The 16,068-nt window shown below is 47.7% G+C and overlaps 1 protein-coding gene across 1 annotated transcript; it reads right to left on the reverse strand.

Moving 5' to 3' along the window:
- Positions 1 to 13,380: 13,380 nt before the first annotated feature.
- On the reverse strand, positions 13,381 to 15,798 carry LOC128713491 (protein sprouty). Its single transcript, XM_053808351.1, has one exon. It carries the CDS (start codon positions 15,796 to 15,798, stop codon positions 13,381 to 13,383), a length of 2,418 nt encoding a protein of 805 aa, XP_053664326.1.
- Between the last annotated feature and the right edge of the window lie 270 nt (positions 15,799 to 16,068).

The raw sequence follows: 16,068 nt of genomic DNA on the forward strand, positions 1-16,068 counted from the left end.
ACGACGCGACGGCAAACGAATTTCGACCCGAAAAAGTTAAAAGACTAAAAAAGAAAGAAAGCAAACAGCAGTTTTCATATGAACGACGCGGAACTCACGCCGGGTTTTTGGCTGTTAAAGCCTGCAAAGAGCTGGAGGGAGGAGAGGACAAACCCGGCCTATTTTGCCGTGAGACCCCTCCACCGGCAGCAGACCTCCTGTGTGTTGACACCGGTGCCGGAGTTCGAACACATCGCAGGCCCCAGAATCAATGGTGTTGATTATTCAGCCTGTCCCAGGCTGCGGTTTGGGAAGAACCTTTTGGACCCCGGGGTGGATGATGGCGACAGACACGCACGTGTGTATGGGTGTGCTGGGGGGGGGGGGAAGAAAGGTAGCGTGGTGCAGATAGGAAAACCGAACGTAGCCCTCGAAACGCTGATAAGAAGCGCCTTTTGAGCGTGCGACGAGGGAGAAGCGATCGATTCGGACAAATTTCTGGCCGAACACTCCGGGACCCTCAGCCGGTGTGAGTGTGTTGGTAGCGGTTGTGGTTGTGCAATATATGTAATGCGATGTACCGAGATATGGGTTAGGTGGAGATTGATCGATCGCGATCGATGCTTTACGGTGCACGGTTACTACACAGCTAGCTTTTTAGCGCAGGTTGTGTGCCTTATGTGATTGTACACCGTCTGCTGGACAGTACCTGGACTGACTTCTCTTGCCGATCGAGTTGGTAGGTACGATCCTCATATGTATATGTGTCTCTGCGTGTGCGTATTTTTCAACATTCACAGTACGGCAGCAATACGGTTTCCGCTTGGGGCTTGAATGTTGATGGGAATTTGCACATCCCACTTCGACAGCTAAAACAGAGAGAAAGAGAGAGATAGTGAGAGCAAAAATCTGAGACAACCGGGTATACCGTACCATAAGGAATATTTATAGAAATTCACAAACCGACGCCGATCCGATCGCTTCCGCTCTGCCAACTCATACGCGGCGGCGTTGTGTAACGCGGATGGGTGACGTTTCCAGGCCAAACTTCCGAGCGCGATAAGTTTTCCCGAAGCCGTTTTGCCTACCAGAACGCCGCTGCTAATTGCGGTGTCCACGTTTCACCGCGCTTCCGGTCGTTCACAGGGCCGTCTCCCGGTGCCGGTTGCCACTCTGCACTGCCTTTACGTAATACAGCGAGCCCCGGGACGCATGCCTTAGAAAGAGAGAGAGAGAGAGAAAAACAGAGAGAGTGTGTGTGTTTGCTTTGCTTATCAACCGCATGCTGGGGCCCACGATCGCTTGCCGCTGTTATCAATGAGCTGTCAGATTGGCATATTGACCTCCCTGCGCGCAAGTGCCGCGCTGGCTGGGCTGTGCCGTCCTCTCGATTTCATTCCCCAGCATTTGTGCTGGCCACATGCCACATCGATGTCAACGGATGTGTTTTTTCCCCCTACGGTGAAAGCACAAAAAAGGCGAACGCTTCACAGAACGTGCGTGACTCCGTCACCGGAAAACAAACCTGCAAGCGCGTTGCTTCCATCACTAATCGAATCGGCAAGGCGTTCTATTCGAGCAACACCATACCATCACCACCGCCATCGTATCGGTAACGGTGCGAACTGCGGCGGTGTAGTAAGTGCACTAAAAACAGGAGTACGAAAATAGAATATTCCACTTCGGATATATTGTTTTTTTTTTTCTCCTGTGCACTCTCCACCGTTTTTCGACATGGTTTGTTTGAAAGCGGAACGTGCGATGACATACTACGCATTCATAAACGGTTGGGCCTGTGTGCGTTGCTTTGGTAACTGGCTATGGAAGGTCCCTGTAACGTCAATGCACACTAGCATCATCTAAGCATCTCCTGTATCCGAGTACGCGCGTATACTTTGCTAACATCCGAGTGTAATTCTCTTACCAATACCGGTGCGTGTTTCGGGGCCGGGATCGATCGATCGATTCCCCTTCGTGTGCTGTACGTCCGCTTCAGTTCAGCACCGGTGTGTGGTGCAGGTCAAAGTATCTTCTTATCTGACGCTCCGCAGAAAAAAAAGCGTTTGCGTCGCAGCTCCATTTTTTTTCTCTCTCGCTTTAGAATACACGGTGAAAAATAGTTGGCTTGTGGTCGCGGCCGAGAAAAGGCACCCTTGTTTACACAGACCGTGGTATTCGAACGCGCGCATCGTATCCCTTCTCGGGTATGGACGGTTTCCTGCCCTTCTTCTCACGGAACCTCCACCAAAGCGAAGGAAAAATGAATCGGATCGGTGTAAGACAGGCGTTGGCGATGGTGGTGGTGGTGGCTGCTGCCGCTGGGACCATGAATGTAAAGGTGTGTACTAGAAGTAGATCTCTTGCTCCCCCTATATCTCGGGCTGGTGGTGTTTTGTCGAGCAGCATAAAAAAATGTTAATGAAATTGAGTAATTTCTATTTTTAGACAATTCCTATACCCCAACGCACGCTTTCCCGATTTTCCTCTGTTGGTCACGTCGGCACGCACACACACACACGCGCAGCTAAATATACAAACCACTACCGTGCTTCTTTCCGACGAACGGACGGCAGGTTTTCCACCGCCGAATCGGTAATGTTTGGTTTATTAGCTAGCGTTGTTGTTGGCTGCTGCTGCTGCTGCTACTGACGTCCACAACAGGCAGCCATGCTGTGAAAAATGGTTGACACACTCGCTTGCCCATCGAGGGACCGGGAATGCCGGGGCACCGGGGGAAAGATCGCCGAGTAAAACCCAGCTACAAGGACAAATCTTTGGGCGTCTTTCATTCAACTCACTATCACCACCATCACCCGGATAGGGCCGGGAGTTGCTTGCACGTTGATTGTTGCACGATGCGATGCGGAGCACTTGATGGCATTTACTGATACAGCTACTCATTAGCCAATCGGACGGACAGTGCCGTGCAGGGTTCGGCCGTGTTCGAAATCATATCTATCATCAATTATGCTCCCGTCACTGCAGCAGAAACGGCAGATTTTAAACTGCAACCAGAACCAAGAGACGGAACGCATCGTTGGAACGCATTGCTGTGATGGCGCCATACGAAGGTAAGCGGTTTGTGTATTTTGCTCCCCTTTCCACACCGCCCGGGGGTGCGACGAGTTCCTCTCAACGAATGGGTGCATGAGCGCAATGTGAAGCGAAATGTATATTCTGTCGAAAATATTGGACTATTTATGTCAACGGTTAGGGCGCTACCGATGCAGATGTGCAAAACGAAACCGAGTTGAGATTGCACGGCAGGGAAAGGGCAGAAATACTTAACAAAACTGCACAACATTCCAAAAGCACGCGTCGTTGTTCAACTTTACGGGGTGCCAAAATGAGAAGGTGTTATAGTACAACCTGCAATGTGACAGCGCAACTTTTTGGGGCGCCTTGTTTTTAACTTCTACCATACAAGAGTTTTCGGTAAAGAAAGGCACATTTAACCAAGTTTTCTCTTCTCTCATCACCTTGCACCTTGCATCACCTCAGCGGAGTATTACTCCGGCTAGATTAGTCCAATGCAGTGGACTGATCATTTCATTAGAATGGTACCTGACAACCTAGCTCGTAAAGTCCTTTTAGCTTGTTTACATAGACAGAGGGGGCGTGGTAGGCCCAAATGGGGATGGAGTGATGGCATTGGGCTGTCCGTCAAAAGGACCGGTAAGGCGACGACGACCGACATTCGAGCGTGGATCCTGGAGCAAGCCAAGACCACGAAGTCATTATAGCGCTTGAAAATTAAGTCAATAATTAGTAGACCCTTTCAAGATGATTAGATGATCAACATTGGTAAAGGCCTGCAAAGACATCCCGCTGAGTTGAAGCGTTGTCCAGAAACACCAGGATCAGAGGGACAAATAGCTGAGATGGGAATTCCTTATCGGACAGTTGAGTATTTCCACCGAGTATCATAGTGACGCAAGATCAATTTGGAGGTTCAAATCGGTTCGATCGGTTCGGTTCAAGGAGTGGATATCGTGCGTGAAAATAGCAATGATGAAATGATCTCAGCTACACATTTTACTAAGAAGTAATTTGCCGTGTAAGTCAACAACACCTTCGTTTAAATGTGTAAAGCAATATGCTCTAGAAGGACTTCCAGTGATGAAAGATTGTTTATTTATTTATGAAAGATATATAACTGGAGACTTCGCTAAGGCTCTGGTACGAAGTCAGTTGCGAAGCATTGAACTTTGACTCATAAACGCGACGCATGCATGTGTCATCGATGTTTACAAGGCATGCTTTGATTCTACACCGTCTTAGTAGCGCTTTGGTTGGTAGGAAATGATTAAATTATTTGCTTTTTCAGAACTTTATTCGTTCCGGTGGTTAAAATCATTTCTATTTGTCGATTCATCCGTGCCGAGACAGTGCGCAATCGATGTAAACAGTTTGAAGAACATATTTTTTTTTGTTAGTACTGGAGCTTGAGTTAAGTATAGGCACAGTTGAGCTCCGTATGCAGACGCAGACTCCGCATGCGCACGCGGCGGATGTTGTGGTTTTGCACCATTTGGCAAATTGCACTCTAGCGCGTTACGCGTCACACTTCGCTTGCATGGCAGCGGCCGGAAGTGATCAACATCCCAGCCAACCGTTCAGCTTAACAGTTCGTTTATGGTGGGGTAGTAGCGCCTTTCCTGTATGGGAGCTAAATTTAAAGTTTTCGTAACAATGCACCATATCCGGTTGGGACTTTTCTTAGGCCATTAACCCTCTTAGGATCGGTACCATGCAGGGGGAGGGGTGGGAGCAGCACTACCTGTGGTGCATCATCATTTTGGGTTGAGTGTTTTCTCTCTCTCTCTCTCGCTCTCCCGCTCTAGATGCAACTTCCACGATGCGCACCAGAAAACTCAACCAAAAAACCGCCAGACGCGCGTTCTTCATGCCGTGCAATTAATTATAAATAGTTGGTGTGACACAGACAACATACCGCTGTGGTCGCTTTCGTTTAAAAGTCAATGAAATGATATCGTATACGTACGGCAAACCCCCCATCCAACCCATTTGTTTATTTTGCCTCGCCGGCTAAGGTGTTTTCCGTTTGGTGCGGCCATCAAGAAGTACCTGCGTGGTACAGGTTGGGGAGCTTTTCTTTCCTTTTTGTTTTTTTTTTGGTTGATTTTCGTTTGCCTGCCGCTGCTATTAATTTTAACGATATACTAAAAATACGACGATGCAAAAGATCACGTTCACCGGCTGTGACGTTGATGTTTGGTCCCATCAACAATATTCATACTTATGGCGCAAAATCTGCAACTCTCTGTTCCACCTGCTGTATATGCCCGTTGGGGAACCGTTCCTGCAGCTCATTTTGGGTTGAGCTCATTTCCATTCCTTTTTCCTGTTACTTACAAGAACGAGAACAGATTAAGGAAACCTACGACAACTTGCCCCTCGGGATAATCAGAACCACGTGGTAAAACACGATGGAGCCGCCTGGTAGTTTAGTACAAACACATGGCTGCGTAACATTTTCTTTCCAAGCGAAACCGTTTGCACAGAGTCGTGAAACTAAAAGAGAAAAAAAACACGCACACACGTAGATTTTTAAATTGGTCATTATGTTATTATTATTATAAACAGGTAAGGTCATAATTACAGGTTTTGTTTCCGAAATTAATAGATAAAAAAAAACATAATTATTCAAATCGTATAATATAATACATAAATATATATACCTATATACAAAACATGTACAAAAAACAAACAAAAAGCTTTACGCATGTACGGTTTCAAGTAGTAGTAGTATTCACACACACACACACATATTTCGGTCAGTGCATTTAGCATAGTGCTAGCGTGTATGACTGTTTGCATCACTGTGTGTTGTATTTCTTTCTTCACAATTAGTTAGCCGACCATAAAGGAGTACATTTTTGCATGAGTTTGTTTGTTTCTTTTGTTAATTGTTTGCCGTAGAATGTCTAACCGGCTTAAATGTTTTTTTTTTTTTGCTTTTGTTTCTATTTTTGTATTTTGTATTACGGAAACTGCTGCATATTAATATACAAAACACATTTATATGCTGTTTTATCATGGGAGTTATGTGTGTGTGTGTGTGGTTGTTTAGGTTTTTGTTTGTTTGTTTCATACTATGTGGGTTTTACTCACATTCAGTTACAAAAATATGTCTCTAGTAGTTTGATCTTGTTGTTGTTGTTTTTTTTATATGTGTTCTGTTTTCTTTTTGATTTCACTTTTTTGTATTAACAGTTTTTAAAATTGTGTTCTCTTTGCTAGAAACATGTTGCATGTTTAGACGATCATTTAGTAGGTTTATCTTTCCGTTTATCCGTGTTTTTTTTGTTTCCTCACCCGATCTCAGCTGCCCCCCCCCCGGTACGGTCACAGTTACTGGTAAGGTTGTATAAGGTGTTCCGCATAGTAGCTGTGTTTGTATATTGATCTGTATAATAGAACTCTCTTCATCGCCATCACGCCGTAACGTGCGTTACGGCGTTACGCGACCCGCAGCAATTAATCGTATTAGTAATAGTAATCTTAGTTCATTGGTGTTGTCTGATGGATGAGAACATTTTTAACATTCAGGCTTTGCGCGCGCACACAGGTAAACAGTTTTGCTTTGAAGTGATACAAATACACACAGTCAGACAGTGGGGCCATCCGCAAAATAGATCTCGGTTTTTTTTTTGTTGTCGTTTGTCACACATCTGGATTGAATAAACAAAAACAAAACTCTTCTCGTTTGTTTTACACTTCCGTCTCAGGTATGTAGTTACTACATTGCATTTAGGCAACAGTTACACAGTTACATTGGTAGCAGTAGTAAATAGTGGTAGTAGTAGTAGCAATAGTAGTAGTAATAGTGTGCCTTAATTACTTTTCCTTGCGTTTTATCGTGTCGGGAGTTTTTTTAAAGTGGTACCACACGTCCCTTACAACACTATACAATCATGTTCATATCTTTTGGTTTTAGTAAACGTGTAATGTAATGTTTAGGTGTGTTGGTGCGCTTTTTGCTTTTTTTGTTTTTGTCACTTTCCGAATTCCAGTTTAGAATATATGGTTTCAACCAATACGCTTTTCCCTTATCCTATCTACCATCCTCCCACCGTGGTGGCATAGTTTATACAGCACACACACACATACATACGCAGAAGACACACACACATACACACACATATACAGGTGGCTTTAATTGCTGATTTATGTACAATTCATTAATTTCTATTTGTTTCCAACTATCACCCGCCCACACCGCATAATCGCATCCCCTTCTCCCATTCCCTATCCCTATCTCTTTTTTTCCCCCGTTTTGCCCGGTGCTAAAAGTGCTAAATGTGGTTCGCTCATTAGTAAGTAAAAGTCTTCTTCGTTACCAGTTTGATTTTTGAATTAAACTTTCACCTTTTTTTCTTCCTAAACTGTTTGCTCTTTCTGCTCACACATGCACTTGTTGCCTTTGTTTACTATTATTGTGTAGCAATAATAATAATAATAATAATAATGATAATAATAATGATAATAATGATAATCTTACCAATTTGTTTCATAGTTTTGTTTATGCTTACTTCTCGTTTCTTTACACATTTCCATGTGTTTGTTTTCTGTTCTGCTCCCTCGTTAGCGCCACTTTTATGCTTTTAATGCAGTTTCAGTCCATTTTTTGTATGTTTTGTTTGCAACAGTAGGAAGTTTCATGTTTTTCTTTCATCATTTCGGTGCTTATCCCCCTCCTTTTTTTTGCTCTACTTTGACCTTGCACCACGGAAATGCGTATGATTTACAACGTTTGGATTATATTAGTTTTGTTTCCAGGGGGCGGCAATTTTAATCAGTTCAATCATCACTATTATTCCCGATTCAGGTAGCGTAAGGTGTGGTAGAGCTTCGATAGCATCGAGAGATTGCCAGCTGTACTCAGCCCTACACTCACACACGCAGACACATATAAATGTACGATTTGCAGAAATTCTTTCGGTCTTATCTAATGTTGGTTTAGTCATACTCATGCTAATTGCTTCGTCACAATACGTTTCAATGAAGGCCCACAATGATTTGTTTCTTTTGTTTTGTTTTCTAAATGTTTGTTACCTCTTGAAGAACAATGCAGTCGGCGGCGAAGATTGGGGTGGAAAACGCGACAAAGAAATGTGCAACAGGGCGGCAGGGGTCCCACCCTCCCCCCCAGGTCAACAATCAACCCGATACACCCGAAACATATTCGTAAGGAGACCAAAGTGCGCGACAGCCTTTCCTTTTCTTTCTTTCCTTACCGCAACAACAACGGCAACCTCAACAACGCAAACAAACAAGTGCAATGAAGCAGGGGATGCTGCTGCTTGTTCTGGTTGCGATACTTTCCTTCGTTTTCTTTCCACTGCCGAAACCATCCGGTGATCCGAACCCTCTGTCCGAATGTACTCTGTCTCTCTTTGTCGCTCTTTCTCTCTCTTGAATGAATTTGTTCATTTTTTAGTTCTTGTTTTGTTTTAAACTGTTATGGTTTCGATTTGTTAGCTAAATAATTTATTTTCTCTTTCTTCTCTTGTTTACTTAGTATATATTACATTCGCATGGTTTTGTTTGCCTGTTTTCTTCTTCTTCTTCTTCTTCTTCTTCTACCGGAGCAACGAAGCACACACACACACACTCACACTTCCGGCACGTGCATTTTACTTACAGGTTTTTTTTTGTTTTAATATATTCAATGCCTTTTTTTACAAGTTGCTTCGCTTTCTTTTCGTGTGTGTGGGTGTGTGTTTTTGTTTCTTTTTGTTGTCGTTTAAAGCGTCATGGGATTTTCCTTCCGTCTCTTTCGCTCCGGCACTCTAGGTTTTGACGCCTTGCTACGTACATTCTTGCTTCCTACTTAACTAACCTTCCTACCTACAACGCTACATACATACAAACATACATATACATCCTTCCTTTCTCTTTCACTTTCTCTCTCTCTCTCTCTCTCGCGCACATCCGCTTTTGATAGGTCGACAGAATATTTAGCTTAAGCTTAAAGATAGCATAATAATGTTACGCGTGTCCTGCCCCTTAACTTTGCCAAACAATGGTTTTGAAAACAACGCGCAATAAGACACCGATGGATAAGGGGACAACCACCACCACCACCACCTCAGCTGTCACAGCAAACCATTTTGGCGTGTACTAAAAAAACGTTTGCCCATTTGTTCGGCGTTTGTTGCATTTAGTCGTGGAAAATGGAGCAAACAAATAATGCGTGTTTCGTGCATCTCCAAACACGCAATCCACGATTGGAGTTGGTTCCTTGGTTATCGGTTTTTTTTGTTTCAAACGGTTCGCTCCTAGGGCGTGCTCTAGTGTGTACTGTTTTGTTTCGCGTACAATTAAAATAATAATAATAATAATAATAATAATAATTAGCAAATAAAACGTAACATAAAACACAACTAAAACCGGGATTCGACGAATGCACAGAAAAGTAAAAACGGGCATGTGTATGTGTGGGTGTGTGGGTGTGTTACACTAATTTCCTTATAACTTGCTCTTTCGTACACATTTGTTTTTTCGACATCATTTCGACTGTTGTATTTGCTGTTTGTTCTCTCTCTCTCTCTCTCTCTCTCTGTCGTTCTCTTTCGGGTTTTTTTTACATTTATATATCTTAATTTCTCTTTCTTCATCGACCACTTCTTTACATACTTTTTTTTTGTGTGCAGAATTGTTGTCTCTTCACTCCGCAAAAGAATTGTTTCTATTATTTTCTTTTTGTTTTGTAAAACACATCGAACATCGAACACACAGGCTCTCGGTTCGATTCGTGCCTTCTTTGCCCTAAATGTGACACGGAAAACATGGCGAAACACAGCCTTGTTTCGTATGTTTCACGTTTCGTTTTTGTTTTGTTTTGTTTGTTTGTTTTGCATTGCAATGTCTGCCCTTCGTTCCTTTGCTTTTTACAACACTATATAATGCACGACTAGATAATACTGGAAATTAAATCCTACTCGAAATCTTGAGTTCGTTTGCTTTGTTTTTATGTTTTTTTTTTTAATATATATTCTTCTGCTTCTGGTTTCTGTTCTTGTTTGTTTGTTGCTTCCATTTGTTTGCACCGATTTGTCTTTGTTACCTTTCGCTGTTCTTTGTTAAATGTTCCGCTCAGATAGCTTTCTTCCCTTTGGAGGGTGTTTTTTCGAGTGGGGGGGGGGGGGGGGGGGGGAGATGGATCAGGGAAACGGGATAACAGTGGAATGATAATAGTTTAGATAAGAGTTTAGTGTTAAACACAACTACCGAGCAGTTAGGTACGGGTATACCGGAAAGTGAAACATGTCAGACACGGCGCACTGATGTGTGCACAGGGGTGGCGGCGGAGAGCCTGTTTTGGCGCTTGTCCAAAACGGCAAAAGCGGCACCAGCACCAAATCGAGGGCATCCGGTTTTGGATGGAAATTTTTCAAATATTCGCTAGAACGCGATAGAAAGAAAAAAAAGAAGCACAGCAAACATCTAAAGGATCAAACTTATAAATATAGTCACCGCCACCAAAAAAAAAAAAAAAACAAGAGCCGTTACCAACGCCGTCGGGAGTGTTGCACGCGCGAAAGGAAGCAGCCAAACGTTTATGAATGAATTTTATTTTTAAAACTTTCAACTGCCCTTTTTTGAACCGTGCGGGCGCGCGGCCATCCTGCTGCGCACAACATTTCACAACGCGCATTTGCGCACGTAGCGCGCAATCCCAATCGTATCCCTTTTTTTTTGGGATGGAGGGGGGGGGGGGCGAAAACGAATTTTGCCAAATGTTTATTACAAAATTTAAAAAAAAAATAAACAGAAGCAAAAAAAAGGGAAATAAAATTAGACGAATGAGCGTTTTTGTGGCGGTGGGAGGGTTTTTGGGACGGCAACACACAGCCACAAACACAAATAGAGTGTGCGTCCAAAACTGCACCGCATTTTTTCGACCATTTTGTCCGACGCAATCCGGAGCGGATGACGCACGAGCCCGAGTGTCGGTGTGAGCAGCGCCTTTTGTTTGCGTCGATCAGTCAACCATACGACACGCGCACAATAGCGCGCGCATGTGATCCTCCTAAAATACTAAAACACTAACACACCGCCGGTGCGTTCTGCTGTACGGAGAAATGGTTGACGTTGGACGTCTTTTGGCGGGAATGAAACTGCCAACAGCAACAACTAGTATGCAATGCGTAGAGCGCAAATATGGCAATTAACACAACGACATGTTGCGTAGCTGGGCGTGTGTGTGAGTATGCGAAAAGGACAAAGCAAATTTCTAGGAAATATGAGCTTCGGGGTTGAGGAAAAAGAAAAACATGGCCAAAACAGAAGACAAAAAAATGCACACACTCACACCATTGCAGACTTTTGTTGTTTTTTTTTGTTAACGATTCGTGATACAAAATATGCAACGAGAACTATACGAATACTCTGTGTGTGTGTGTGTGTGTGACACGACCCGCTTCGTTTTGTTAGCCGTACCAGATGGTAGGATGCGATCCGATCGGAATTTTGTGGCGAGTTGTTGTTTTGTTGCTTTCGGCTCTTGTTTTCCCCTCCTCCCTTTCCCTTCCTCCGGAGCACGTCCTGATCGATCAGGTACGTGAAAAACGGCATTGCCCAAATGCTAGGACGTCAACAACAAAAAAAAAAGGTGCAGATCACATCCGCGAGCCCCGGGCCATGTGTCCTGGCCGTTAATATCTTCTGCAGAGCTTCTTCGCCTACTGCATCCCACTGCGCAGGAGGGCAGAGTAAAGAATGAAGGTTCTCCAAATGCTACACATTCCACGTACCGTCCCTTTTTGGTGGCCATCAACACCAGTTGGAAAGCGGTAGAGAAGTCCGACATCCGTTGGGATAGAATTCACTATGAAAACAAAAAAAAAACACCTCGGCTGATAACGAACGGAACGGAGGTTGTCTAAGGAAGATGAATGATCTCCAGGGAGAGCATGGGTGATCTTCATCTGCGGCTGATCGTTCCGCGGACACAAACCCATCGTCAGCTGTCGAGACAGCAGAGATGAATGAAAAACCTCGTAAACAAAATGTCATTAACGAACGCTCTCGTTTCGTTACGCACTTCGATCCGATCTTTACGAGATGTGGCGGGATCCTGAAGAACTTGGCGGAGTAGCGAATTGTAAGGGATCTTCATCGATTTCGTGCAATAACGCATTGAGGTTGTTAGGAATTCTGACCAAGCATAGCAAGTTTGAGAGATGGAGAGTGACCCAAAATGGAAGATGACAGTGGATTCCTAAGGACCTATTGGAACCATCAAACATCTCTGCCAGACAAAGACAAGAACGAGTCTTCTGAGGCTCAGTAGTGGAATTACTTGGATCACGCGATAAGTAAATTCAGATCCTGGCATACGTGGAAGATATAGACATCAACATCATCATCTTCAAAGAGTCATCTGAGGTTCAGTAGTGGAATCACCTGGATCACCCGATAGGTCAATCCAGTTCTTGGCATACGTGGAAGATATAGACATCAACATCATCATCTTCAAAGAGTCATCTGAGGTTCAGTAGTGGAATCACCTGGATCACCTGATAAGTCAATTCAGATCCTGGCATACGTGAAAGATATAGACATCAACATCATCATCTTCAAAGAGTCATCTGGGGTTCAGTAGTGGAATCACCTGGATCACCTGATAAGTCAATTCAGATCCTGGCATATGTGGAAGATATAGAAATCATTATCATCTTCAAAGAGTCATCTGAGGCTCAGTAGTGGAGTCACCTGAATCACCCGATAGGTCAATCCAGATCCTGGCATATGTGGAAGATATAGACATCATTGAAACACGACTCTCTTACAACTATTGAAGTTGATCTCCAACGATAAGTGATCGTAGTTGTGAAGCCCGTGCACCATGTTGAGATACGCAAGCGCATTAGTGTTGCTACAGTCTGAGGATACTTCTCGACTCATCTATATCTATATAAGCTATATCTCTGAAGACGAGACCTTCATTGCAGTATACTCCTGACCGTGTTTCTGTGACCGGGTAGTTGGTGCCGGAGGGAAAATGGGAGAGGGGGGGTAATGGTACGATAAGGAGACTCAACACTCGAACACGACCTCCGGGGGAGTGGAAACATAACCCTACAGCAAAAGGATCCCCAGTGCCTGAGGCAGTAGCGGTGAGTTAGCAAATGAGGAACGAAACAATGTGGACACGAACGCGCCACGGTTCTACAGGTGCAACATCATCATAATCATCGTCGAATCATCGTCCTCGTCACCGTCGTGCTCGTCGACGAACGCGTCCCGATCGTAGCAACCCACCGCATCCTGCACCACATCCTCATCCTCCTCCTCCTCCTCCTCCTGCTCCTCCTCGCCATCGGTTTCGGTGTGGAGATGGTCGGTGGCCGACCAACAGTGCCACCACCGTCAGTAGCTGGTATCGGTGCTGGTATCGAGCAGTCGCTTCTCCGGCGTGGTCAGATCGTTCGACGACGCATCCGCCGACCGGTGGTGCAGATGATGCCGCAGTTGGTGGTGCAGATGCTGCAGCGTCGCATCGCCATCCGCCGGGTCGCCCTTCGCCCGCAGCTCGTGCAGCCCGGCCGCGTTTAATGCACCGACGCCACCGCCCGGCCCACCGAGCAGCTCCGTGCCAAACATTGAACCGTTGAGTATGCCACCGGGCGCGCTGTTGCTGGCTCCCCCGGGCGCAGCCGGGTGCTGCGTGCAGCGGCAACCGTGGCGGGAATGTTTGGCGTAGCAGCGGGCACAGATCGCGACGCAGCCGCGCATCGGCCAGTAACACCACAGGCAGGGCAGGGCCACCGACAGCGCGCCGAGACAGCCCCAGCGGGTCGTGCGCTTGTGCGGCACGCAGGAACAGGGATCGTCCGCGCAGGACACGGTTTCCGTCTCGATCGTCCCGTCCGGCCCGACCACCTCCCGCTCGAACTCGTGCTCCTTCGAGCAGTGGTAGTAGAGCGCCTTCACGCAGCACAGACAGGACGCGTAGTCGATGATCGTTTCCGCACTGCACAGGCAGCTCTTGTCGCAGAGCCAGTGCGATGGGAGCGGTCGGGGCTTTTGGCACTCCTCGCACCGGCACCGCCGGCACCGGGGGCACGTGATCGAACCGATGCCGATCAGCCCGTCCGCACCGTTCACACCGGCGGTACCGAGCGCGCCGGGGCTTACCCCACCGACCGTCGCTATCGCCGCCCGGCCGTGGTGCCGATGGTGGTGGTGGTGGTGGTGCTGCAGTTCCAGCTCCAGCAGCTCGTGCCGGTCCGTGCCGTCCTTCTTCTTCGCCGGCTGTTTGGTGATGATGGTCGATCCGCGCGCAATACTGTTCGCGCTCCCGAGCGGCCCGCCACCGACGGTGCCGGTCGGCGCGGTGAGCCCGTGCCGCCCCTCCGTACTCTTCACCACCCGTATCGCGTCACTGTTGCCGATCCCCGGCGGGGACCGCGTCCGGTCGGCCGCGGGCCGCGGCTGCCCCGTTATGACCGGCACCGCCGCATCACCCCCGACCAGCAGGGAGAGGTTGCGGTGCTGCTGGTGCGGGACGGTGCCCGGCTGCAACCCCGACAGCAGTCCGCCGGCCGATGGAATGTTGGGCCCACCGCCGACCGTCGGCCCGCTGGTGCGGCCGAACGGCGTGTCGACGTACTCGTTCGCGAGCCGCTCCGCTTCCGGGCGCGGTGCGGCCAACGTGACCGGGGTCGTCGGGTTGGAGGCGTTCGTGGTGGCGGCCGGTCCGATCGGTTGATCGACCGGCAGCAGCAGCACCGGCGGTGCACCGCCGGTATCGCTGGCCGACCCGTGCGGAATACTTGCGAGATGGGGATGGTGGTGCGCCGGCGGGCTGCCGGCCGACGGGGTGTGCCGGCGGCGGGCAAAGGTACTGCCGGCCGGTGACGTGGGCCGCTGGTGTGGTGGCAGCGGGGGCGGCGGCGGTGTCGCCGATCGGGTGTGGAGCGGCACGAGCGGTGCGATCTGGTGCGGCCTCAGCAGCGCGACCGTCGACGAGCTGGACGATACCGACGACAACGTGGACGAGTTGCTGCCGATGCTTCGATTGCTCTGCTGGTGCGGATGATTGTGCTGATGATGGTGCGGATGCGGATGCGGATGGGGATGGTGCGGATGGGGCTGATGATGCTGATGAGGTTGACTACTGCCGCTTCGGGCATTGTTGCCACCAGTGCTACCGCTACCGCCACTACTACTACTACTGCTATTATTATTATTATTATTATTATTATTATTATTATGATTTAGATTACTATTATTACACCTACTGCTAGCGCTACTGCTGGTGCTATTGCTAGTGCTGCTAGTGCTACTATTACTTCTACTACTGCTATTTATTAGGCTAGCACTGTTAAAACTACTGTCGCCGGTTGGCCCCGCCGCGGCGGCGGCCACCGCGCTCGTATGATTATGAGGATTATTATTCATAAAAATAGTATTATTATTGTTACTGCTGTTATTACTAGCATTATTGTTGCCGTTGCTGCTGATATTATTACACGCGACGCTGCTGCTGCTGTCGTTACCGTTGCTGACGCTACCACCGATCAGGTGTCTCGGTTTCGGTGACAGCTGCGGTGGCGCCCCTGTCGATGCTGCTGGCAGGGCGGACCGCTGCAGGTGGCCGGACCCCGTGCCGGTCGTTGCCCCGGCCCCGCTCATGCTGCCGATCATCGGCGTGGGGTGTGGCGCGGGTGCGACGACGGTGACGGTGGTGGCGTGCGGTTCCGGGGCCCGGGGACGATGGACGCGGGGCAACGATTTTGGGGGCCTTGGGGGCGCCAAACTAGTGCCGCCATTGCGCCGATCCATGAAGACACCCACCCGCGATCGGTCGCGATCCGGTTGCGTTACGACCTGGTTGGTGGGTGGTTCGAGGGGTACGTGAAGATGTTTCGCGACGGTTCCTTCCGGATGAATGGGCCAGCAGGTGAAGGGGGGTGGGGGAAGGGGGCGCGGGGTGGAAGAGGGAGGAAGGAGGGGGAGGGCGGGGGAGAAAGGATTTAGCGTTGCCCTTCTTCGTTGGTCGCTGCTGGGTGGTTTCGGGACCGTAACGACGCACTTCTCGTTCTGCTCGTCGCT

The sequence above is a fragment of the Anopheles marshallii genome, chromosome 3 (assembly GCF_943734725.1).
Source record: "Anopheles marshallii chromosome 3, idAnoMarsDA_429_01, whole genome shotgun sequence".
NCBI classification, from domain to species: domain Eukaryota; kingdom Metazoa; phylum Arthropoda; class Insecta; order Diptera; family Culicidae; genus Anopheles; species Anopheles marshallii.